Here is a 23919-nt window from a genome sequence, read left to right as displayed (position 1 = left end):
AAAGCCTTCAGAACTGGAATCATTTCACTGACCAGTGGAGAGTTGGCCTAAGCCAACATGTCAGAGAATTCCAACACAGTCCCCAGGCTCTGAGGGTTCCTCAGGTAAATGAGAGTTCAAAATTACAGCTTGTTTATAAAATCATCAGTAATAAATCCAATAGGGATAGGGAGAAACATGCTCCAATTTATAGAAACATAGAAACCAGAAGTAGGCCATTTGGCCCTTTGCACCTGCTCTGCATTCATTATGATCATGGCTGATCATCCAATTCAAATAGCCTGATATCATTCCCCCCCCGCCCAAAAACATCCTTGATCCCCTTCGTTCCAACTGCTATATCCAACTCTTGAAAAAATACAATGTTTTGGCCTCATCTGCTTTCTCTGGTACAGAATTCCACAGGCTGACCACTCTCTGGGTGAAGAAACTTCTCATCTCTGTCCTAAAAGGTTTACCCCATATCCTTAGACTATGACCCCTGATTCTGGACACCCCCACCACTGGGAATGTCCTTCCTGCAGCTACCCTGTTAGAATTTTGTAAGTTTCTATGAGATTCCCTCTCACTCTTCTAAACTCCAGTGAATAGAATCCTAACTGACTCATCTCTCATACGACAGATCTGTCATCCCAGGAATCAGCCTGGTAAACCTCCTCTGCACTCTGACATCCTTCCTCAGATAAGGAACCAACACTGCACACAACATTCCAGGTGTGGCCTCACCAAGACCCTGTATAATTGCAACAACACCCCTGCTCCTGTACTCGAATCCTCTCACTATGAAGGCCAACATATCATTATCTTCTTTACTGCCTGCTGCACTTGCATGCAACCTCATTTATCCACATTATACTGCATCTGCCATGCATCTGATCACACATTTAACTTGTCCAAATCACTGATACAGCTCTGCACCCTCTTCACAGCTCAATCTCCCACTGAGCTGTGTATCACGTGTTACTATGTTATCTATTATGGGAAGGGCACCATACATGGGAGAACACCACAGTCAGCATGGACACCATTGGTGCCGTTGGGTCAAAGGGCCTGTTTCCATGCTGTATTGCTCTATGACTTTATCATCTGCAAATTTGGAGATAGTACATTTAGTTCCCTCATCTAAAATCATTAATACAAATTGTGAAAAGCTGGAGTCCCAGCTCTGATCCCTGTGGTACCCGACTAGACACTGCCTGCCATTCGGAAAATGACCCGTTTATTTCTACTGTTTCCACTCTGCCAACCACTTTTCTATTCAGCCCAAGAAACCATCCCAAATCCCTTGCGCTTTAATTTTACACACTAATCTCTTATGTGAGACTGTCAAAAGCCTTCTGAAAGTCCAAATAAACCACGTCCAATGGCTCCCCCTCATCCAGTAGATTTGTTAAGCGTGATTTCCCCTTTCGTAAATCTATGCTGACTCAGAGATTCTAGCACTGTTTTCCAAGTGCTCTGCTATAAAATCTTTGATAACGGAGTTGAGAATTTTCCCCACTATTCACGTTAGGCTCACTGGTTTATAATTCCCTGTTTTCTCTGTACCTTCCTTTATAAATAGCGGGGTTACATTAACTATCCGCCAATCTGTAGGAACTGCTCCAGTCTATAGAATCTTGGATGATGATCACCAATTCATCCTCTATTTCTAGGGCCTTTCCTCAAGATGTAGATCATCAGACCCTGGGGATTTATCTGCTTTCAATTCCATCAATTTCCTAAATACCATTTCTCTATTAATACCGATTTCCCGCTGTTTCTCTCACTCACTAAACCATGTGCTCCCCAACATTTCTTAAATGGGAGGACAGAATGAAAGTATATATTTAGTTGATTTGCCATTTTTTTTATTTCTCATTATAAATTCTCCTCTTTCTGACTGCAAGGGACCTACATTTGCCTTCACCAATCTTTTTCTCCTCACATACCTAATGGTTTCCATATTCCCCACACGTTTACTCCCATACTCTAGTTTCCTTTTCTTAAATCAATTCCTTGGTTCTTCTTTGCTGAATTCTAAACTGCTCTCAATCTCCAGGGCTGTTGTTTTTGCTGTATGCCCTTTGCTTGTATGCAATACCATCTCGAACTTCCCCTGTAAGCTGTGGTTTAGCCGCCTTCCCAGTTTTACTTTTGGGCCAGACAGGAATAAACAATCACCCATGCACATTTTGTTTGTTTCCCATTGCCTATCCACTATCATTCCTTTAAGTAACATTTCCTAATTCATCACAGCCAACGTGTACCTCGTACCATCCTGACTTCCTTTGAGAGTCAGGACCCTAGTCAGAAACAACTAGATCACACTCCATCTTGATGGAGAATTCTATCATATTATGGTCTCTCATCCCCAAGGATTCCCTCACAACTAGAATGCCAGTTATTCTTCTCTCCCGGTTAGGATGGCCTGCTCATTAGTAAGTTCCTCAACGTAATGGCCAAGAAAACCATCCCGTGTAGACTCCAGGAATTCCTCCTTTATAGTATTGTGACTAATTTGATCTGCCCAATCCATATGCAGATTGAAGTCACCCATAATTACAGATGTTCCTTCGTCGAATGTGTCTCTAATACCATTCCCAACATCACCACTACAGTTCCGGGGTGTGGGGGGGGGGGGGGTCCATATACAACACCCATTAATGTTTTCACTTCAGTGTCACTAGGTCAAGAAAAAAAAAGGTCAAGGAAAAAACAATAGGTCGGCAAAGCCTCCAGCTCCTGATCGCTGTGCAGGAATTCCTGTTAGAAAGCTTACACAACAAACTGCCCTGTCCATGTCCGAACAGTCACGTTCTCAGCTCACACAGAAATGATGGCTGTTCAAAGTGATGCATCATTGGTAGCTGCCCCCAAACTCTGCAATTCCTTTTTGAAACCTCTCCACCTTCCTGTGATCCTTTAAGAGGGTTCTTAAAATATGCCCCTGTATCTGTCATAGCATTTTTGTTTAGTAAGAAGTCTCAATACCAGGTTAAAGTCCAACAAGTTTATTCGGTAGCACGAGCTTTTGGAGTGTTGCCCCTTCATCAGTCACCTGATGAAGGAGCAGCGCTCCGAAAACTTGTGCTGCCAAATAAACCTGTTGGACTTTAACCTGGTGTTGAGACTTCTTACTGAGCCCACCCCAGTCCAGTGCCGGCATCTCCAAGTCATATTTTTGTTGATGACTTGGAATTAATTTTGGTTTGTTTATGCTACTACTCTACAGGCATTGATAAATCACATTGACGTACTAGAGGAGTAACAGCAAATTCCCCTCTGCACAATTAATAGACAGGATTAATACAGAGGCCGTTTTGTAGCACTCAGATCCCAGGTCTCACCGGGACGGAGTAAGTGTCATCAATCTGAAACTCGGCTGGTTCATCCTCTTTGAAACTTGTCCGTGGCGACAGCAGGTTCAGGAACATCTTCAGTAATTCCAGGTTCTCCCCAGTCACATTGGAGATCTGGAAAATTGGACACATCCTGAGGCAAAGGAAAAAGGAAAGGGGCTGGATTACACAGGAGAACACAAACAGGTTCCCAGTAAATGAAGAATTCACTGACATGTCGAGGGCAAACACCACAGACATTGGACGGGCAGGAGTTGGTTAGGACAACGAATGTCTGCTGAGCTGTGCAATCATTATTTTATACACCTTCCTCCAAACTGTCACCAAGACAACAAGGTGCAACACTCCTCTGAGCAACTCGTACTGATCAACTTCCCAAAGCTTCCAGTCTCACAGCAGAGCTGCCTGAAAGAAGCACCTCCCATTTAGATTCAGCATCAAATGCTCCTAAGGTGAGCTCAACATGCCTTAGATAGCCTGGCTCAGAGCTACAGAGAAAAGGAGACCCTTACCAGATAAAGAAAGAGGCTATCACTGTCTTCAACAGTCACCCTTTCAATTATGCTGCACCATCTCAACCAACACCCACCCAACTGACAGAGCAAGCACCAGGAACGCCCCATTCCAATTACTAACTGTGCTGAGATAAGAGATCAAAGGGATACTGTAACTAGCTACTAGTTAGGAAGAGGTGACAAATCAAAACCCTAAATCCAATAACCCCACCCTACTAGACGCACACATGCTGACCCACAGCAGAGAATGGATTGGCAGAAAGCTCAACCCTGTCAAGCTTGTTGTAGGAGTGCCAGGCAGCCACAGAGTCGTCTGCTGTCTAGACTCTATGCTTTCAGAAAGCAGGAAACTATTCTAAAGTTCAATGAGCCGGTCAATGGGCCTTGCAGCCGTTACCTTTCAGAGCTGAAGTTTGATGCTGTTACAATCACATCATCCTTGTTCTGGACCAGGACTGGGATCTTTCTGCAGCCTGGAGACTTCAACAGCCTCTGCAACAACTTCAGAGTTTCTGATTGATAAAGAGACAGAACCAAACCTGTCAACCTTCGGTCATTCCACCAGCAGTAACAACTCTCAGAGTGCAGGACCACCCTTCAGCCCGCTAGGGTCCTACCATCTAAATCTTCTCATTCTACACCCACCCACCTTCATAGAATCCCTACAGAGCAGAAGGAGGCCATTAGGCCCATCAATCCTGCATCAACCACAATCCCACCCAGACCCTATTTTTGTAACCCACATATTTACCCTGCTAATCCCCCGACACTAGGGTCAATTTAGCGAGGCCAATCCACCTAACCCGCACATCTTTGGACTGTGGGAGGAAACCAGAGGAAACCCACAAAACCACAGGGAGAATATGCTGTCTCCACACAGACAGTGACCCAAGCCAGGAATTGAACCCTGGTGAGGCAACAGTGCTTCTCTTCCTCCCCCTGTACGTTTTACTCCTGCTGTCCCTTACCAGCCGATAGCGCTCTCTTTACATCATGTTAAACAATGAGTTAGTTAATGAGAATTTCCATTAAGAAGACCCTTAAAGAACAGTATTTGAACATTTCTTTTCAGTAATTAACAGGACAGTTGATTATACCTATGGGATTTTGCTTTAACAGTTGGCAGCAGCCTCAGAGGATAAAAAGAATGTACACACACTGGAGGAAGTGTCAAAAAAGAAATCAGATTTACCAGAACTGAGAACTGGAGCCACCAGGACAGATTGGACAGGATGGGCCAGGGAAAAAAAATGCTTTGAGGGGGCCTGATAGAAGTCTTTAAAATCATGGAATATGTCGGTCAGGGTGGAGAAACTGTCTCCATTGTGGGAAAAAGCAAATAGGGAAATGAGAACTGCCTTTACATTGTGATTAGAATATGGAATTTGATACCATAAAAAGGCAATCAAATGTATTCAAGATGACCAGGAGAGTAAATGGAATAGAAAGATACGCTGAAAGGCTGAGATGGAGTAGATGGAATGGGACGAAGAGACAGCAGAATATAAATGCTAGTACGCGCTAATAGGGCCAAATGGTTTGTTGCTGTACATTTTATGTAGCCTATAGCCAAACAGATCAATAAATAAAATGGTAACAGACACCATCATGTGTCCTGAGCTTGCTACATTCATGTTTGCATCGTCGGTGCATGTTATACCCTCTTTGGCTGAAGAGAGAGACAGTACTTCTGTAGTTGGTGAATGGTAGTAAATGATTTTTTTAAATAAATATCTGACTGTGGAATATGTTTATCTGCACTGTGTACGAGATATTTTCCGTTAAAACTAGACTGTGGCCTTAACTGGGGCAAGTCAATGATCATAGAATCCCTACAGATCAGAAGGAGGCCAATCAGCCCATTGAGTCTGCACTGACCACAATCCCACTTAGGCCTTATTCCAGTAACCCCATATATTTACCCTGCTAATCCTCTGACAGTAAGAGGCAATTTAGTATGGCCAATCCACCTAACCGGCACACCTTTGGACTGCGGAAGGAAACTGGAGCACCTAGAGAAACCCGTGCAGACACAGGGAGAACATGCAGACTCCACACAGACCGTGACCCAAAGCCAGAATCAAACCTTCGTCTCTAGCGCCATGAGGCAGCAATACTAAATCTGTTAGGGTTCCATTCACTGGAGTTTAGAAGAGTGAGAGGAGTTCTCATAGAAACTTATAAAATTCTAACAGGATTAGACAGGGTAGATTCAGAAACAATGTTCCTGATGGTGGAGGAGTCCAGAGTTTGAGGAGATTTATTTTATTCATTCATGTCACAAGTAGATTTACATTAACACTGCAAAAAAGTTACTGTGAAAACTCCCCAAATCGCCACATTCTGGCACCTGTTTGGATACATCAAGGGAGAATAACATGACCAACTCACCCTAACCAGCATGTTTTTGGCTGTGGGAGGAAACCGGAGCACCCAGAGGAAACCCACGTAGGCACAGGGAGAATGTGCAGACTCTGCACAGACAGTGATCCGAGGCCAGAATTGAACCCAGGTCCCTGGCGCTGTGAGGCAGCAGTGCTCACCACTGTGCCAGTGCTCCTCTCCTCTGTCAATGTTCGTTGGATGCATACAAAACAGAAGCCTCATCTGTCTACACCTGTTGCAGGTGGCAGCAAAAACGACCCTCAAAATGTTTATAAACCAAAACCAAACAGCAATCATGCATTTTCCCCTCTTACCCTGTAAGATGTTAGCTGGACACATGTCGATCTTTGTCACCACAACAAACACAGGAACATTGAGGGCCAGTGCAAGTCCCAGGTGCTCTTTGGTCATTCCCACAATTCCAGCATTGCTACCAACCTATGGAGGGGTGGGGGGTGCATGGAGAGAGAAAAACAGTTAATCCAGAGTGAGAGAAGAGAGCTGACAAACAGCAGAACAGAAATACTGAAGTTGCTACTCGCTTTTGTACAGATCCCCATCACGTGCTGCATCACAATAAAGTACCTTAGTCGGCAGAGACAGGCTTTGGGACACTTGCAGCTTGTGAAAGGCTCTGTAGAAATGCAAGCTTGGCTATTTTTAATCTCTTGACCATCAGGGTTCCCGTGACTGAATTCCATCACCGCTATGGCAGGGGATTGGGCCCGGGTGCGTTTCAAACTGTTTGTAGGTAACCACTGTTAAAAATTCATTTACTGAATGTGAACATTGCTGGCTAGGTCAGCATTTGCTGCCCATCACTAGAATCATAGAACTCTACAGTACAAGGAAGCCATTCAGCCCATCAACTCTGCACTGACCACAATCCCATCCAGGCCCTATCCCCATAACGTTTTGCATTTATTCAAGATAGTCCCCTACACTAAGGGGCAATTTAGCATGGCCAATCCACCTAACCCACACACCTTTGGACTGTGGGTGGAAACTGGAGCACCCGGAGGAAACCCATGCAGACATGGAGAGAACGTGCAGACTCTGCAGAGTGACCCGAGGCCGGAATAGAACCTGGGTCCCTAGCGCTGAGAGGCAGCAGTGCTAACCACTGTGCCACCATGGAGAAGGTGGTGGTAAAGCAGAGGGTGCTTTCTGGGGGTTGGATTTGGTAAGCAGCATCAGACAGCAGCAGGTTTTAAACATTGGACTTGGCACAAAGTTTTCAATTTGATTTGGATTTTGGGAGGGAAAAGAGAATACTATTGGCACTCATTTCTGAATCGTGACCATCAGGTTCCATCTTCTCAAACACACTGACGACACAAGCCGATAAGAGGCAAAACCCAACCACACTGGCAGACTGATTCCTGGAATGGCGGGTCTGTCATATGAGGAAAGACTAAGTCGTTTAGGATTACATTCACTGGAGTTTAGAAGAGTGAGAGGGGATCTCATAGAAACAAAATTCTAACAGGGTTAGACAGGGTAGATTCAGAAAGAATGTTCCTGATGGTGGGGGAGTCCAGAACTAGGGGTCAGTTTGAGGATATTTATTTGTGTCACAAGTAGGCTTACATCAACGCCACAATGAAGTTACCGTGAAAATCCCTTCGTCGCTACACTCCAGTGCCTGTTCGGGTACACAGAAAATTTACCACAGTCAACGCACCTAACCAGCACGTCTTTCAGAATCTGGGAGGAAACCGGAGCACTCAGAGAAAACCCATGCAGTCATGGGGAGAACGTGCAGTCTCCACACAGACAGTGGCCCAAGCTGGGAATCGAACATAGGTCCCTGGCACTGTGAGGCAGCAGTGCTAATCACTGTTGTCCGAATAAGGGGTAAACTTTCTAGAACTGAAGAGAAATTTCTTCAACCAGAGGGTGGTGAATGTGTGGAATTCACTCCCACAGAAAGTAGTTGAGTCCAAAACGTGTGATTTCAAGGAGAACTTAGATACAGCTCTTGGAACTAAAAAGATCAAGGGATATGGCGGGGGGGAGAAAATCAGGATATTGAATTCAATGATCAGCCATGACCAAAATGAATAGCGGAGCAGGTTTGAAGGGCTGAATGGCCTCTAATTTCTATGATCCACCATCTCCACAAATGGTAATAAAAGCCGCCTGATCAGGTGTTGTTGGGAGACGCCCTTTCCATACAGGCCCTTTGTTTATTTAATAGAGTGTACAGGCTGCACAGAAGCTCCCGTGTGTACTTTAAGCACAGCATCGCATTGAAAGTTAAACACAATTTCACTAGGAGACGGATGGCCTGTAGCCGGCTTTTGCGTCTGGTCTACAGTGAAAAACGAGCAAAGATGCCTGATTGGGAGAGGCAGACAAACCCTGTTTGAACAGCACACATTTCAGTATCAGGCGTTTCCCCCACAGCCGAGCACCAGGTCTCAAATCTGGGGAGGTTGAGAGGGCAGCAAACACACAGAGCTGATCTTCTACAGCACGTCTGTCAGTCAGTGTCCAAAGGCATGGGAGTGGGGAAAACCAGTAAAAAGAATACAGTCCAGAACAACTGAAGTTCTTTTGGGCATTTAGTGCAAGTGTGGCTAAGCAAGTAACTGGCTCACGAGGTTTCAGAAAAGTGTTGGCTCAAATCAGGCTCCAGAGACTCGAGTGCATCATCTAGATTGATACTTCTAATGCAGCGAGAGAATGCACTGCATCTTCATAACGGCAGGCTTCAGAAGCAGCAATAAGCCAAGGCAGTCGGCCTCTTGGAAATGGACAGCGAGATTTCACACCAATATTTTGTAAAGCAGGGACACTTCCACACTATTCCGCACCAACAACGGACAGGAACAGCTACTTGAAGGAAAGTCGGTAGTGGAGAAGAGGGAGGCATTCAAGGAAGAGGTAAGAGAGTTCAGAAGGAGTATGCCCAGAAAGAAAAAAAATACTGGTTAGCCGCAATGTCCTTTGGGATGCTGATTGCGGGGATGGCGGGACTAATGTATGAGGAGAGTTTGACTAGGTTGGGATTATTTTCACGGGAGCTCAGAATCTCAAAATTCTAACAGGACTAGACAGGGTATATGCAGGGAGGACGTTCCCAACGGTGGGAGAGTCCAGAACCAGGGGTCACAGTCTGAAGATTCCAGGTAGACCATTTAGGACAGAGATGAGGAGACATTTCTTCATCTAAAGAGTGGTGAGCCTGTGGAATTCATTACCACAGGAAGTAACTGATGCCAAAACATTGAATGTATTCAAGAGGCAGCTGGATATAGCAATTGGGATCAAAGGTTATGGAGAGAAAGCAGGATTGGGCTATTGAGTTGGACGATCAGCTATGATCATGATGAATGACGGAGCAGGCTCGGAGGGCCAAGTGGTCTCCTCCTGCTCCTAGTATCTACGTTTCTATGCCCCCAGGTAGCATTTATAAAAGCAAATGTTTTTATTCTTACCATCAACATGCAGAAGTCTGGTAGATGTCCCGTCATTCCAAACACTGTTGTCTTCAGGTATTTCTCATGTCCTGCCAGGTCAATGAAGGTGATGACTTTGGTAGATTTCTCACAGATTTTGGTCCAGTCCAGTCCACCCCCGTGACTGTCCGGTTTGTTGACAACGTCCCCGGTGCTGTCAAAACCTAGAATGTCATTGCCAACACTGCTTGTCCGCCCAGATTCAACCTCGTGTTTGTGACGGAAAAGTTTCTGCCGCGCAAACCCTCGGCCATTGTCCAGTTCACCATGCGTCAGAACACCCAGCAATGTGCTCTTACCGGCATCTACATTGCCTACTACTGCCACCCTGCCAGGACAGAGAGAGAGAGAGAGAGGAGGGTTAACACCGGTGGTTGCAGACGGCAAGACTAACTGAAAAGAAGCATTGGACAGGGAGCAGTCATTGTCTGTAAGCTGCTGCAAACAGGAACCTCCCAGTTCTATCATTAAGGGATACATACATAAAGTTAACTCATTTCAGTCTAAAACATATTCCTCAAAACTCAATGTATCCCAGTTCCCATTTGGCCTCCGTGTGTCAATGTCACCTCTGCTTACATGGGCTAGATAGCAAGTGGAAGTGGCTAAAGAAAAAAAATACTAGATTGGGAATGCAAGCCTGTTACATTCCTGATGGCCAGTTCATGAAGGAAGAAAGCAGAGCCAGTCTTTACTTGGAACAGATTTATTCAGAGTGAAACAATGCAGGTATGTGTCTCTCGATTCCACTCCACTTGTCTGTCAATAAGTGTTTCCTTGTGGGTGCTCAACAGATCGTTTATCCAATGTCATCCATCTCTTTGTCCTTAACCTCAATCGATATAATAAACGCCCACTGCCATGTTGTAGATTGCGGCTATTAGGTTAAGTTTATCTATTGTCACTGCAATGAAGGTAGGCTTACATTATCACTGCAATGAAGTTACTGTGAAAATCCCCTAGTCTCCACGCTCCGGTGCCTGTTCGGGTACACCGAGGGAGATTTTAGCACGGCCAATGTATCCTAACCAGCATGTCTTTCGCACTGTGGGAGGAAACCCACGCAGACATGGGGATACCGTGCAAACTCCACACAGTCAGTGACAGAAGCCAGCAATCGAATCTGGGTCACTGGCACTATGAAGCAGCAGTATTAACCACTGTGCTGCCCCCTTCAGGACGCTGGTTGAATAGCCTAATGACGCTCGTACTCCAGGCTCACGCACAAAGATTGGTCAATCGGGCAAGATACAAAGAAAGTAACTGACCCGCTAGGAAGTCAATGCCTTCGGGAAAGGAGGAGAAACAGGAACACTCAACTTTCCCCACCTCCTAAACAACAAACAGAAACGTCAATGATTCTCATTCCTGCGAGAGGTGGTGGCTGGCCTGATGAATCCTCTCAGTTTAAAATTCTGGCACCTCCGCTCCCTCACCTGACCTCCAAGAAGTCATTCTCCCCAACTCGCTTCCGCACCAGGTAGTCAGCCACCTTCCCTCCCGCCTCTTGACGCTCACGGAGAAGAATCAGGTCAGAGTAGATCTGTTCAGCCAGGCTCTTGACAGTGGCCACAGATGCTTCAATGTCATCATCATTCAGCCCGTACTTCTTGCCGTCTGGAATGAGAATGCACAAGGATTAAAACGGAGCAGTTGTCTTATAACCCTGACGTGGGGTTGCCGGTGTTGGACAGGGATAGGCACCGTCAAGTAGTCTCACAACACCAGGTTAAAATCCAACAGGTTTATTTGGTTTATCTGCTCTGAAGGAGCAGTGCTCCAAAAGCTCATGTTACCAAATTGGACTTGTGTTACTATTGGACTTTAACCTGGTGTTGAGACTACTTATTGTGTCTTCTAACCCAGTTCATTTGGAATTGCCAACTGCATTACAGGTCACAAAAGGACTGATCAAATTTGACAGGTGATCAGCATGGTTAGGTGGAGACTATATGAAAATAAGGAGCAGGGAGGGAAATCTTTCCACCCAAGGGAATAAGCTGCAGTAAAATTGATACATTTATCTAGAAGCAGATAGACTTTACCTGATCCTTGTCCGATTACGTAAATGGTCTCCCCACAACCTTCGTCCATACGCTCACGCAACTGTTTCAGCAGACAGTCATATTGCTCGGAACTCGGACTCACCAACACAAACTAAAATAAAATGGAAACAAGATCAGTAGAGATTACAGGACTGCCTGAAAACACTTGTCAAAATCAGACAAAGCAAAGTAGATTTGCCAATGAGGAGACTTGGAGGTGTGTAAAGCTTATTTTTTTAAAGTTTACCTATTAGAGTTACAAGTAGGCTTATATTAACACTGCAATGAAGTTACTGTGAAAATCCCCCAATCGCCACACTCCGGCGCCTGTTCACGTACACTGAGGGAGAATTTAGCCTTGTGTTGGTTAGGGTGGGAAGAAACCGGAGCACCTGGAGGAAACCCACGCAGACACAGGGAGAATGTGCAAATTCCACACAGACCCAAGCTAGGAATTGAACCTGGGTCCCTGGCACTGAGAGACAGCAATGCTAACCACTGTGCCACCCCAGTAAAAAGTTTCAATCTCATATTTCCTGGATTCAATGAAGCAGTGTCCCAGCTGAAACAGGGTGCCAGAAGAGCTTTTTTTAAAAAAATGCTACTTGGTACATTGACAACCCAAGTGAAGACTGTTGATGTGACGATTAGGTTGATTAATTGTGGTAATTGCCCTTTAGTGTCGGGGAGGGGTGGATTAGCAGGGTAAATACATGGGGTTTTAGGGTGAGGGCCTGGGTGGGATTGTGGTTGGTGCAGGCTCGATGGGCCGAATGGCTGCCTTCTGCACTGTAGGGATTCTATGATTTGCATGGGCTCTCACTGATAAAAAGATCAAAATCAGCAAACACTGGAAAATCAAAGGACATAACTGAAAAGATTCAGAATACACAAGAAAGTCGATACTTTGAGCATCATCTTCATCATTTGAGGGTTAAACACAAATTGTACGCCTGTCATTCTCTTTTTTTAAAAATAGTGATTACAGCACACAAATCTAGGATTCAACTTTAACCAGTGCGAGGGTATCAGGTTTGTTTGCACACACCCTAACCATTGCACATCAAACAAGCCATTGTGTATCACACAATAGCGTGACATGAAAGGCACAATACACAAATGTAGGACCTACCCTCACTGCCACTGTGGTTATACGTTACCAATTTCATTCTGGCCTCTCACATTAACTCTGAACCTACTATCATTTGTGTTAATACAACTGAATTCAGTCACAGGGTTATTTGCTTTTGTTGTGACTACTGTCCCCTCCAGAGTATTTCATTGTAATTAGTGCACCTGTCGGATTAATTCCGCTATTTAGCTGTTGCACACGTCCTGTTTAACGTTGTGGTACCGTTGCTATATTCAGTACACAATTATAAAACTCTCTCTTCTTTAGTGAGACTACAGTTTATCCGTCACACTCAGCCCAGTATTAAATACACTTCAGCCCAGTTTGCAAACATTTAAAATTGGTTTATAGAGTCAGAGTTATAGAATCCTACAGTGCAGAAGGAGACCATTCAGCTCATCGAGTCTGCATCGACCACAATCCCACCCAGGCCCTATCCCCATAACCCCATGCATTTACTCTAGCCAGTCCCCTGACACTAAGGGGCAATTTAGCATGGCCGATCCACCCAACCTGCACATCTTTGGACTGTGGTAGGAAACCCACGCAGACACTGGAAGGATGTACAAACTCCACACAGTGACCTAAGCTAGGAATCGAACCTCGGTCCCTGGCGCCGTTGGACAGCAATGCTAACCACTGCGTCATCAAATACATCCCTACATTATGCTGGGCAACAGATCTGTGCTCCATGCACCTGGGATTTGCAAGTTTCCCTTGGTGAGCAAGTTTTAATCAGTCCCTTCAATGACCTTACACAGTAAGTAGTCTCACAACACCAGGTCAAAGTCCAACAGGTTTAATTGGTAGGACGAGCTTTCAGGGCACCGCTCCTTTATCATGATCTTACACAGTTCTTTAATTTGTGAGCAGCCAGGGTAACCCTGCATTTGATGCCACAATCTGATCTCAGGATTTACACTCACTGCTCAGGTCGACTTCATTAAGTGTGCACGATGGTGCCAACCAAGAAAGAAGTCTCAAAACACTAGGTTAAAGTCCAACAGATTTATTTGGTAGCAAACACCACTAGCTTTCGGGGCTTTGCCCCTTCTTCAGTTGAGTAGGGAGTTCTGATCACAAACAGGGCATATAAAGACATACTCAGTTTACAGAGTACTGATTAGAATGCACGTCTTTACAACTAATCAAGTCTTAAAGGTGCAGACAATGTGAGTGGAGATAGCATTAAGCATAGGTTAAAGAGATGTATACTGTCTCCGGACAGGATAGGACAGTAAGTGAGTTGTTGCAAGCCCAGGCAAGTCCTGGGGGTTACAAATAGATCCAAGATCCCAGTTGAGGCCATCCTCGTGCGCGGAACGTGTCGATCATCCCTGCTCAGCGATTTTCGCTGTCATGTATCATGAAGGCCACCTTGGAGAACGCTTATCCAAAGATCAGTGGCCAAATGCCCGTGACTGCTGAAGTGTTCACCAACAGGAAGAGAACAGTCTTGCCTTGTGATTGTCGAGCGATGTTCATTCATCCATTGTTGTAGCGTCTGCATGGTCTCCCCAATGTACCATGCCTCGGGCCATCCTTTCCTGCAGCATATCAGGTAGACAACGTTGGCCAAGTTGCAAGAATACGTACCATGTACCTGGTGGATGGTGTTCTCACGTGAGATGATGGCATCCATGTCGATGATCCAGCATGTCTTGCAGAGGTTGCCAACACTGGCATCTCCACATCATGGTGCCAACCAGTGGCAGAAGAGGTGATTTTTCATTGCAGAATCTTACTGTGCACAAGTGGATTTCCTCATTTGCCTACTAAATTTGCAGAAGGTTTGCACCTTGGGACCTCTCATCTTTGTAAAGGTGAGAAAACAACAAATTGTGTAATTTAAACACAGGTCACATGGACACAGCAGTGATTTTGTTATTATTTGTTCCTGAGGTGTGGGTGTTGTTAGAAAGGCAAATATTTATTGCCCATTCCCAATTGCCTTTGGAGGCAGTGGTGTGAGTTGTCATCTTGAAACAATACAGTTGGTGTGATACAGAAGGTAGCTCCACAGCACTATGGGAGGCGAGTGCCAGGATTGATCCAGCAACGGGGCGACAGTCAGGGTGGTGTGTAACTTGGAAAGGCAGTGGTGTTCCTATTGCACTGCACTGAGAAGGCCCAGCTTCTTGATATGAATGACTCCAGCCAGAAAGCTCATTCCCCAGTTCCTATTGACTTCAGCTTTGATACTAATTGTGCAATACAGAAATTACTTTCCAAAATTGATCCAATGTTACTTCAGGCCAGGGTATCAGTCCAGGTTCAGTCTGCATTTACAGTACAACTTAAAGCTTCTGGGATGCATCCAAATAATAAGTCCCAATGCCACCCAGTTAATGCTGAGTGACAGCACTGGGAAAGAGTGCAGCACAACAGGAGAAGGCCATTCAGCCCCCCAAATCCTGTCTGCCACTCGGTGAATCATGGGTAAACTGCACTATGCTGTTTACCCACCAGTGGCCTATAGTCCCATCAATGAAAAAGTGCTGGAGATGTGAAAGAAAACAGTTCAAGCTGGGCAACACAGTGGTTAGCACTGCCACCTCAGCGCCAGGGACCTGGGTTCAATTCCCAACTTGGGTTAGTGTCTGTGTGGAGTTTGCACATTCTCCCCATGTCTGCATGGGTTTCCTCCCACAGTCCAAAGATGTGCAGGAAGAGGTGGATTAGCTAGGCTACATTGTCCCCTAGCATCAGAGGAACTAGCTAAGGCAAATGCATGGGGTTATAGGCATAGAGATTGGGTAGCATTGCAGTTGGTGCAGACTTGATGGGCTGAATGGTCTCCTTCAGCACTGTAGGATTCCATGACCTAGTTCCTGTCATCACAGTTGCCGCTGGACCTGAATATTCCCATTTTCTTGTGGTTTTATTTCAAACAGCTATCAACCTCAGATTTGTAAACTGCAGTTTCCACTCCTGTGAGAAACAAAGTGCCTCCTGTTTCACGCCTGAATCATAGATCAATTTTAAATAAACAATTCAGAAATCTCTTATTGGCTGTAAATTGCATAGGGATGTCCCAGACTAATGGAAGGGTCAATGAAATGTAACTCTTTAGTTTATTGTTCTGATCTTCCTGCATTCCTACTAGGGGAATATCTGCTTGATTACAAACATCTCAATCAGATTTTCCTCAACCTTCCAAACGCTAAGAAATATAAACCAATTTTTTTGCAACTTTTAAAGGCAACACTTAAAGTAAAAATAAAGTTTATTTATTTGTGTCGCAAGTAGGCTTACATTAATACTGCAATGAAGTTACTGTGAAAATCCTCTAGTCACTACACTCTAGCACCTCTTCACGTACAGTGAGGAAGAATTTAGCATGGCCAGTGTACCGAATCAGCACATCTTCGGACTGTGGGAGGAAACCAGAGCACCCGGAGGAAACCCACGTAGACACAGGGAAGAACATGTAGACTCTGCACAGACAGTGACCCAAGCCAGGAATCAAACTTGGGTTCCTGGCACTGTGAGGAAGCAGTACTACCCATTGTGCCATCCCACTTGTCATGGTTTAGAGAGACTGGGTGAAGAGATTTGAAACCACAGTTCCAGTGTCTGATCCCATTTCCATCCCTCCCACCTTGTAAACTCCCCAAGACTGCACTGGTATCTCCCCCATTCCAATGTTCTTCTTACCCTGTGTCCCCCATACCTACCTACCTCTCCCATACACCCCTCACTTCAGCTACATACAATGTCACCCAATCCCCTTGGCCAACTATCCATGCACCCTTCTAGACCACCCCCCCACCCCACCCCATCCCACCCTCCTAACCCCCCAGCACCTTCTCCCACACACACATTCCCCCCAGCTGCCCCCTAACCCCACTCCCTGCAACTCCCCCCAAATTATGCCCCCAGCAACAAACCCCGCCCCCATATCCCCTGACTCCACGCCGGGGTCACTGGCCATTGCTCCCGTTACCCTCCCCCACCCCCCCTTACCTTGGAGGCCAGGTCCGGTTCCAACTCTCCATTCACATTCCCGCCGGCCTCTCCGTCCAGCTCCGGGGCGAAGATGCTGGCAAAGTCCCCGGCTCCGGGCCCGGGGGTCATCGGGCTGCCCGGGAGCGGTGACTCGCCACTGGGGGAGGCCGAGCTGCGCCTGGCGGCGGCTGGCGAGCAAGAGGAGGGGGGAGGCCCGGCTCCCAGCGCCGCTCCGGCTCCGGGCCCGCCCGCCACCACCGGCGCCGCCATCATCCGGGGCCTATCCGGGGGAGGGGGCGGGGCCTGCGGGGCTGGCTCCTTTAAAACCCCCCCTTAAAGGCAATAAAAAGCCGCCGATCAAAAACCCGGGTCGGCACTACCAACGGTTTCAAGAGCCCCCCCTACTCGCCACAGACAGCTGTTCAGGACTCCCCTCCCCCACTCTACACAATTGACAGTTTCAAGACCCCCCCCGGCACGCTCCACTCCCCTCAGGGGGCTGTTTCAAGTCCCCCACTCCGCCTCAGGCGCCAGTTTCACGTCTCCCCTCCCCCGCCTCTATTTACAAACATTGGCTCGAAAGCCGCGCCTGTTTTTTTTCCTTCCTAAAATATTTTTTCCGTCCACCCCCGGGCTGAATAACCAAATTAAATCGGACTGTATGACAGTTTCCTCCCACTGAGGCATTTGCCAACCGGGCGATCATTTATCGCGGGCAAACCGGCCGGAGGGTGGGCGTGGACCCTGAGAGGATTAACCAATCGTTGCCCGACGAGTTCATGATTGACAGCTGGCTAGACCAATAGGAGTGCGCGCAAGGCGGGACCTCCGGAGGTCACGTGTCTTCCCTCTGTTGACGTGCCGCTCCACCAATAGAAGATCGGATCGCCACGTCAATCAGCCGCCCTGGCCAATCAGGATCGCGACCCCTATTCTCCCGCCCGCTGATGCAACCTGGCTGCAAGGAGAGGGAATGAACTCTGACCTTTCACCAATTAGCTTGTTCTCCTCAAAGTGTTCTGATGAAACAAATTGAAATCTATTGCTGCAACAACAACTTGCATTTAGATACCTCAACATTAGAAACCCTACAGCACAGAAAGAGGCCATTCAGCCCATCAAGTCTGCACCGACCACGATCCCACCCAGGCCCTACCCCCATATCCCTACACATTTACCCTAATCCCCTAACCTAATCATCTCAGGACACTAAGGGGCATGGCCAATCAACCTAACCCACACATTGGACTGTGGGAGGAAACCGCCCTGGTATCTTCTCCCGACATCATCCCTAATTGCACCTTGAGATGGTGGTGCTGAACTGTCTTTTGAACCAATGTAGTCCATGGGGTGTAGGTACGCTATCAAATAAATTGGTTGGACACTAACCTGGTGTTGTGAGACTTCTCACTGTGTTTATCCCAGTCCAACGCCGACATCTCTACATCGTGTAGGGACACCCACAGTGTTGTGAGGTTAGCACTGCGCTAGGGACCCGGGTTTGATTCCTGGCTTGGATCACTGTGTGGAGTCTGCATGTTCCCCCCCACCCCCCGTGTCTGTGTGGGTTTCCTCCGGGTGCTCTAGTTTCCTCTCACAGTCCGAAAGACGTGCAGGTTAGGGTGCATTGGTCATGCTAAGTTGACCCTCAGTGTCAGGAGAAACTAGCCAGAGTAAATATGTGGAGTGACAGGGATAGGGTCTGGGTGGGATTGTTGTTAGTGCACACTTGATGAGCCAAATGGCGTCCTTCTGCACTCTAGACATTCTATGAGTCACAGAGTTTTACATCATGGAAGTAGGCCCTTCAGTCCATCGTGTCTGAGCTGGCCATCATGCACCCATCTATTCTAATTACATTTTCCAGCACTTGGTCTGTAGCATTGTATGCAACAGTGTTTCAAACACTCATCTGAATGCTTCTTCAAGGTTGTGAGGGTTCCTGCCTCTCCCACCCTTTCAGGCTGTGAGTTCCAGATTCCCACCACCCTCTGCTTCAAAAAGCTTTTCCTCAAGTCCCTTCTAAATCTCCTTCCCCTTACCTTAGTCTCTGCTCCCTAGTTGTTGACCTTATTGACTCCTCTACTAAAGTGAAAGGTTTCTTCCAATCTACCCTGTTTATCTATGTCCCTCATAATTTTGAAGACCTCAATCAGGTCCCCCTCAGCTTTCTCTGCTCAAAGGAAAACAACCCCAGCCTAACCAGCCTCTCTTCATAGCTGAAACACTTCAGCCCAGGCAGCATCCTGGTGAACTTCCTTTCAACCCTTTCTCATACAGTTCCATGATTTTGACTCAGCAACAGTGAAGTAACGGTATATTTCCAAGTCAGGATTGTGAGTGACTTTGAGGAGAACTTGCAGATGGTGGTGTTTTGCCGCCCTTGTCCTTCTAGACGGTAGAGGGTATACATGCTGATGACACCACCATAGTGGGTCGGATCTCAAACAATGACGAGACAGAGTACAGGAATGAGATAGGGAATCTGGGGAACGGGTGCGGCAACAATAATCTCTCCCTCAATGACAACAAAACAGAGATTGTCATTGACTTCAGGAAGCGTAAAAGAGAACATGCCCCTGTCTACATCAACAGGGATGAGGTAGAAAGGGTCAAGAGCTTCAAGTTTTTAGGTGTCCAGATCACCAACTACTTGTCCTGGTTCCCCCCCATGCCCCCGCCGCCCCCCCCCCCCGCCCCCCGCATGCCGACACTATCGTTAAGAAAGCCCACCACTGCCTCTACTTTCTCAGAAGATTAAGAAAATTTGGCATGTTAGCAATGTCCCTCATTAACTTTTACAGATGCACCATAGAAATGTATCACAGTTTGGTATGGCTCCTGCTCTGCCCAAGACCACATGGAAATGCAAAGGGCTGTGAATATAACCCAGTCCATCACGCAAATCAGCCTCCCATCCATTGACTCTGACTACCCTTCCCGCTTCCTTGGCGAAGCAGCTAGCATAATTAAGGGCCCCACACACCCCAGATGTTCTCCCTTCCACCTTCTTCTGTCAGGAAAAAGATAGAAAAGTCTGAGGACACGCACCAGCCGATACAAGAACAGCTTCTTCCCTGCTGCCATCAGGCTTTTGAATGTAGTGACCTTTCATTAAGTTGATCTTTCTCTACACCCTAACTATGACTGTAACATTACATTCTGCACTGTCTCCTTTCCTTCTCTATGAACAGTATGCTTTGTCTATATAGCATGCAAGAAACAATACTTTCCACTGTATGTTAATACGTGTGACAATAATAAATCAAATCAAATACATGTGGAAGGAGCCTTGGAGAGTTGCTGCAGTGCATCTTGCCAAATTTTTAAAATTCTGTCACAGAAACGGAGTGTTGCTGAGAAGATCAGTATTTGTTGTTCATCCCTAAGTGAGTGTGAGAAGATATTCTGCCACTGTGTACCAGTTCTGGAGGGAGTGTAAGTTTGAAGATGATGGGTCAGGCTGCTTTGTCCTAGATGTTGTCCAGTCTTTTGGGTGTTGTTGGAATTTGACTGATCCAGGAAAGTGATGATTATACTATCACACTCCTGATTGCCTTTTAGATGAAAAACAGGCTTTGGAGAGTCAGAAAATGAGTGCAAAAGTTCCAATCTCTTAGAATCATACAGTGCAGTAGACGCCATTTGGTCCATTGAGTACATCTTTGCACTGTGGAAGAAAACTCACGCAGACACGGGGAGAACATGTAAACTCCGCAGAGTCACCCAAGCCAGGAATTGAACCCGGGTTCCTGGCACTGTAAGGCAGCAATGCCGCCCACTTCCTTTATTTTAATTTTGGTTTCGACCAGTGGTGAGGTTTTTCTCCCTCTCTTCCATTGATTCGCAGGCTAGTACGCAGGCTCCTTGATGCTGTGCTTGGTCAAAATGCTGCCTTGGTTTAGTTTGTAGAAATTCTGCCTTCAAACTCCAGATTCAAGTCTGTCCACAACATGAAGGCAAGATGCAAGGCTGTCACTGGTGGAATACCGCAGAGCTGCTGCTCTGTTGGAAGCCCTGTTTTTCAGAAGAGAGTTAAACCTAGACCCATCCACTCTTTCGGGTGGATTTAAAAAATCTCCTGGCATTTACGCAACAAAAAGCCATGGAATCATCCCCGGTGTCCAAAAGAGCTGAATTGCAGAGGTGAGAGTTATTGCTCCTTTACAGCAAAAATAAAAGAAATAAATTGCATTTATTGAGATGTACACGGTACATCTCAAAACACTTCACAGGCAATGAAGTCCTTTTGTCGTGTAGCTATAGTTGTAATGTAAAAAACATGACAATTTATGTGCAACCAGATCTCAAAAACAGCAATGTGTCAGCAGTCATATATGGAACTCTGCTGACATTACTTGAGGGATGAACATTAGCCCTGGACAATGAGAGCTGCCCTGCTCATCTCTCAGATTAGCGCCATGAGATCTTTTACATACACCCAGGAGGACATCTCCCGTGTCACTGGGGGTTTCTTCCAAGTGCTCCGACTTCCTCCCAAAGATGTGTAGGTTAGTGGGATTGCACCTTAGTATTCCAAGATGTGTGGGTTGGGGGAAAGAATATAGTAAATATGTGAGGTTACAGGGATAGGGCAGGGAGAGGTCCTGGGTGAGATACTCTGTTGGAGAGTCGGTGCAGACTTGATGGGCTGAACGGCCTCTTTCTGCACTATAGGGATTCTACGATTTTTTGATCGAATCCCTCTGACAATGCAGCATTCACTCACTAATGCACTTACATGCTTGTCTGGGGATTATAAAGAGAGGGATCTGTCCCATTGTCATTGCAGCAATCCAGTACCACTCCTCTACTCCAATCTAAATAAAATCAGTCAAAGGATAGGGGGGAGATTGGGTTGCCAATTCTGGTTCTTGGAGAGTTTATTATGTGACCTCTTGCTTCCAAATGACCGGTGTCGATGTTCCTGTCGCTGAGGCAGACTGAGCCCATGCTCATGCTGACCCACCTCACCATGCCAACAGACATTAAATCCCAATAGAGGGAATCTGATCAAGATATATAAAATTCTAAAAAGGGATTGGTAGAGTAAACATACACCAAATGTTTCCCCTTGTGGAGCAATCTCGAATAAGAGGTCACAGGTATAGGTTGAGAGGCAGTAGGTTTAAAACTGAACTGAGGAGGAACTAATTCTCACAGAGGGCGGTAAATTTGTGGAATTCGCTTTTCCATAGCGCGGTGGAGTCTGAATCATTGGATGGTTTCAAGAAGGAGATGGATATATTCCTAATAAAAAAGGGATAAGGAGAACAGGTGGGGAGGTGGATTTGAGACCAATGGGCTCAAAGGGCTGAATTGCCTCCTTCTGCTCCTAAATCCTTTGTTGTTGTGCAGACGCTGTAATACATAAGTCCAATAGGTATAGAAGCAGAATTAGGCCATCTGGCCCATCGAGGTTTCTCAGCCCCATTCTCCTGCCTTTTCCCCATAACTTTTGACCCCCTTGCCAATCAAGAACCTATCTATTTCTGTCTTGACTGTCCTCCACAGCCTTCTGGGGCAATGAATTCCACAGATTCACCACCCTCTGAGTGAAGAAGTTCTTCCTCGCCTCGGTTCTAAAGGATCACCCCTTTACTCTGAGGCTGTGCCCTCGGATCCCAGTCTCTCCCACTAATGGGAACATCTTATAGAGTCATAGAGGTTTACAGCATGGAAACAGGCCCTTCGGCCCAACTTGTCCGTGCCGCCTTTTCTTAAATCTCAAAGCTAGTCTCAATTGTCTGCATTTGGCCCATATCCCTCTGCATCCATCTCACCCGTGTAACTGTCTAAATGCTTTTCAAAAGACAAAATTGTACCCAACTCTACTACTACTTCTGTCAGCTTGTTTCAAACACTCACCACCCTGTGGGAAAAATTGCCCCTCTGGATCCTTTTGTATCTCTCCCCTCGCACCCTAAATCTATGCCCTTTAGGCTCCCCTATCTTTGGGAAAAGATATTGACTATCTAGCTGATCTATGTCCCTCATTATTTTATAGACCTCTAATAAGATCACCCCTCAGCCTCCTACACTCCAGAGAAAAAAGTCCCAGTCTATACAGCCTCTCCTTATAACTCAATTAATCAAGTCCTGGCAGCAGCCTAGAAAATCTTTTCTGCACTCTTTATAGTTTAATAATATCCTTTCTGTAATAGGGTGACCAGATCTTCCCACGTCTACTCTATCCAAGCCTTTCAGCATTCTCTAAGTTTCAATGAAATCTCCCTCATCCTTCTGAACTCCAATCAGTACAGACCAAGTAATAGGCAAATAGTTATTTAGTCCCGTTTCCAATACTTTTATAATTAATGATCAGGTTTCCAGAGAAAGTGGAAAAGATAACATTTTTTAAATGACCGGACAACTGCACTCCTGAGGATCTCTTTCCCACTCTAATCCTGGGGACTCCCGGCCAATCCTGGAGGGTTGGCAACACCCCGGGAAAGGGCGGGGCCAGCGTATGACGTTTCACGCACGACCGGGTTTGGAGGTTGGGCGCCTGACGTCACGACGCCAGGGTGACGTTGGGGCGTAGTGTGCATGTTACGTTGCGAGCAGACGTTCGGGAACCTGATACGCTGGTGACGTAGTACACAGATAACGCAGTACACAGATGGCGTAGAGCGCCGGTGATGTAGTGCGCAGGTGACGTAGAGGACAGTTGACGTAGAGCGCAGCTGGTGGCTGGAGCCGAGCGGGCTGAGCGGTGGCTTCCTCTGCGGGAGAGGGTTCGCGGCACCGGGCGGGCGGGCGCGGCTTCGAGCAGCAAATAGTTTGTTCACGACTGGGGAAAGAGGGTGGAGTGGGTGGCACTGGGTGAGCCTGAGGTGGGTGGCACTGGGTGAAGTGGCTGGCATTGGGCGAGCCTGAGGTGGCTGGCACTGGGTGGGTGAGCCTGGGGTGGGTGGCGGTGGGTGGGTGAGCCTGGGGTGGGTGGCGGTGGGTGGGTGAGCCTGGGGTGGCTGGCACTGGGTGGGTGAGCCTGGGGTGGCTGGCACTGGGTGGGTGAGCCTGGGGTGGGTGGCACTGGGTGGGTGGCACTGGGTGGGTGAGCCTGGGGTGGCTGGCACTGGGTGGGTG

The 23919-nt window shown here is 46.7% G+C and overlaps 1 protein-coding gene across 3 annotated transcripts in view; it reads right to left on the bottom strand.

Moving 5' to 3' along the window:
• The window catches only part of LOC145361596 (GTP-binding protein 1-like), a 58914-nt gene extending 41709 nt beyond the window's left edge, over positions 1 to 17205 (bottom strand). For 2 of the 3 annotated variants that reach the window (XM_080217444.1, XM_080217443.1), the window contains exons 1-7: positions 16849 to 17205; positions 11751 to 11862; positions 11142 to 11322; positions 9685 to 10033; positions 6556 to 6679; positions 4254 to 4368; positions 3330 to 3474 (exon numbers count right to left, since the gene is read on the bottom strand). In XM_080217444.1, the coding sequence (XP_080073570.1) occupies positions 3330 to 3474; positions 4254 to 4368; positions 6556 to 6679; positions 9685 to 10033; positions 11142 to 11322; positions 11751 to 11862; positions 16849 to 17103 (1281 nt within the window). In that variant the 5' untranslated portion in view covers positions 17104 to 17205. The remainder of the gene's footprint in view (positions 1 to 3329; positions 3475 to 4253; positions 4369 to 6555; positions 6680 to 9684; positions 10034 to 11141; positions 11323 to 11750; positions 11863 to 16848) is intronic. The other variant, XM_080217445.1, reaches the window with a different exon arrangement.
• Between the last annotated feature and the right edge of the window lie 6714 nt (positions 17206 to 23919).

The sequence above is a fragment of the Carcharhinus amblyrhynchos genome, chromosome 35, assembly GCF_965287045.1.
Source record: "Carcharhinus amblyrhynchos chromosome 35, sCarAmb.v2.hapA, whole genome shotgun sequence".
Taxonomy (NCBI): domain Eukaryota; kingdom Metazoa; phylum Chordata; class Chondrichthyes; order Carcharhiniformes; family Carcharhinidae; genus Carcharhinus; species Carcharhinus amblyrhynchos.
This window is presented reverse-complemented; position numbering and strand designations above follow the sequence as displayed.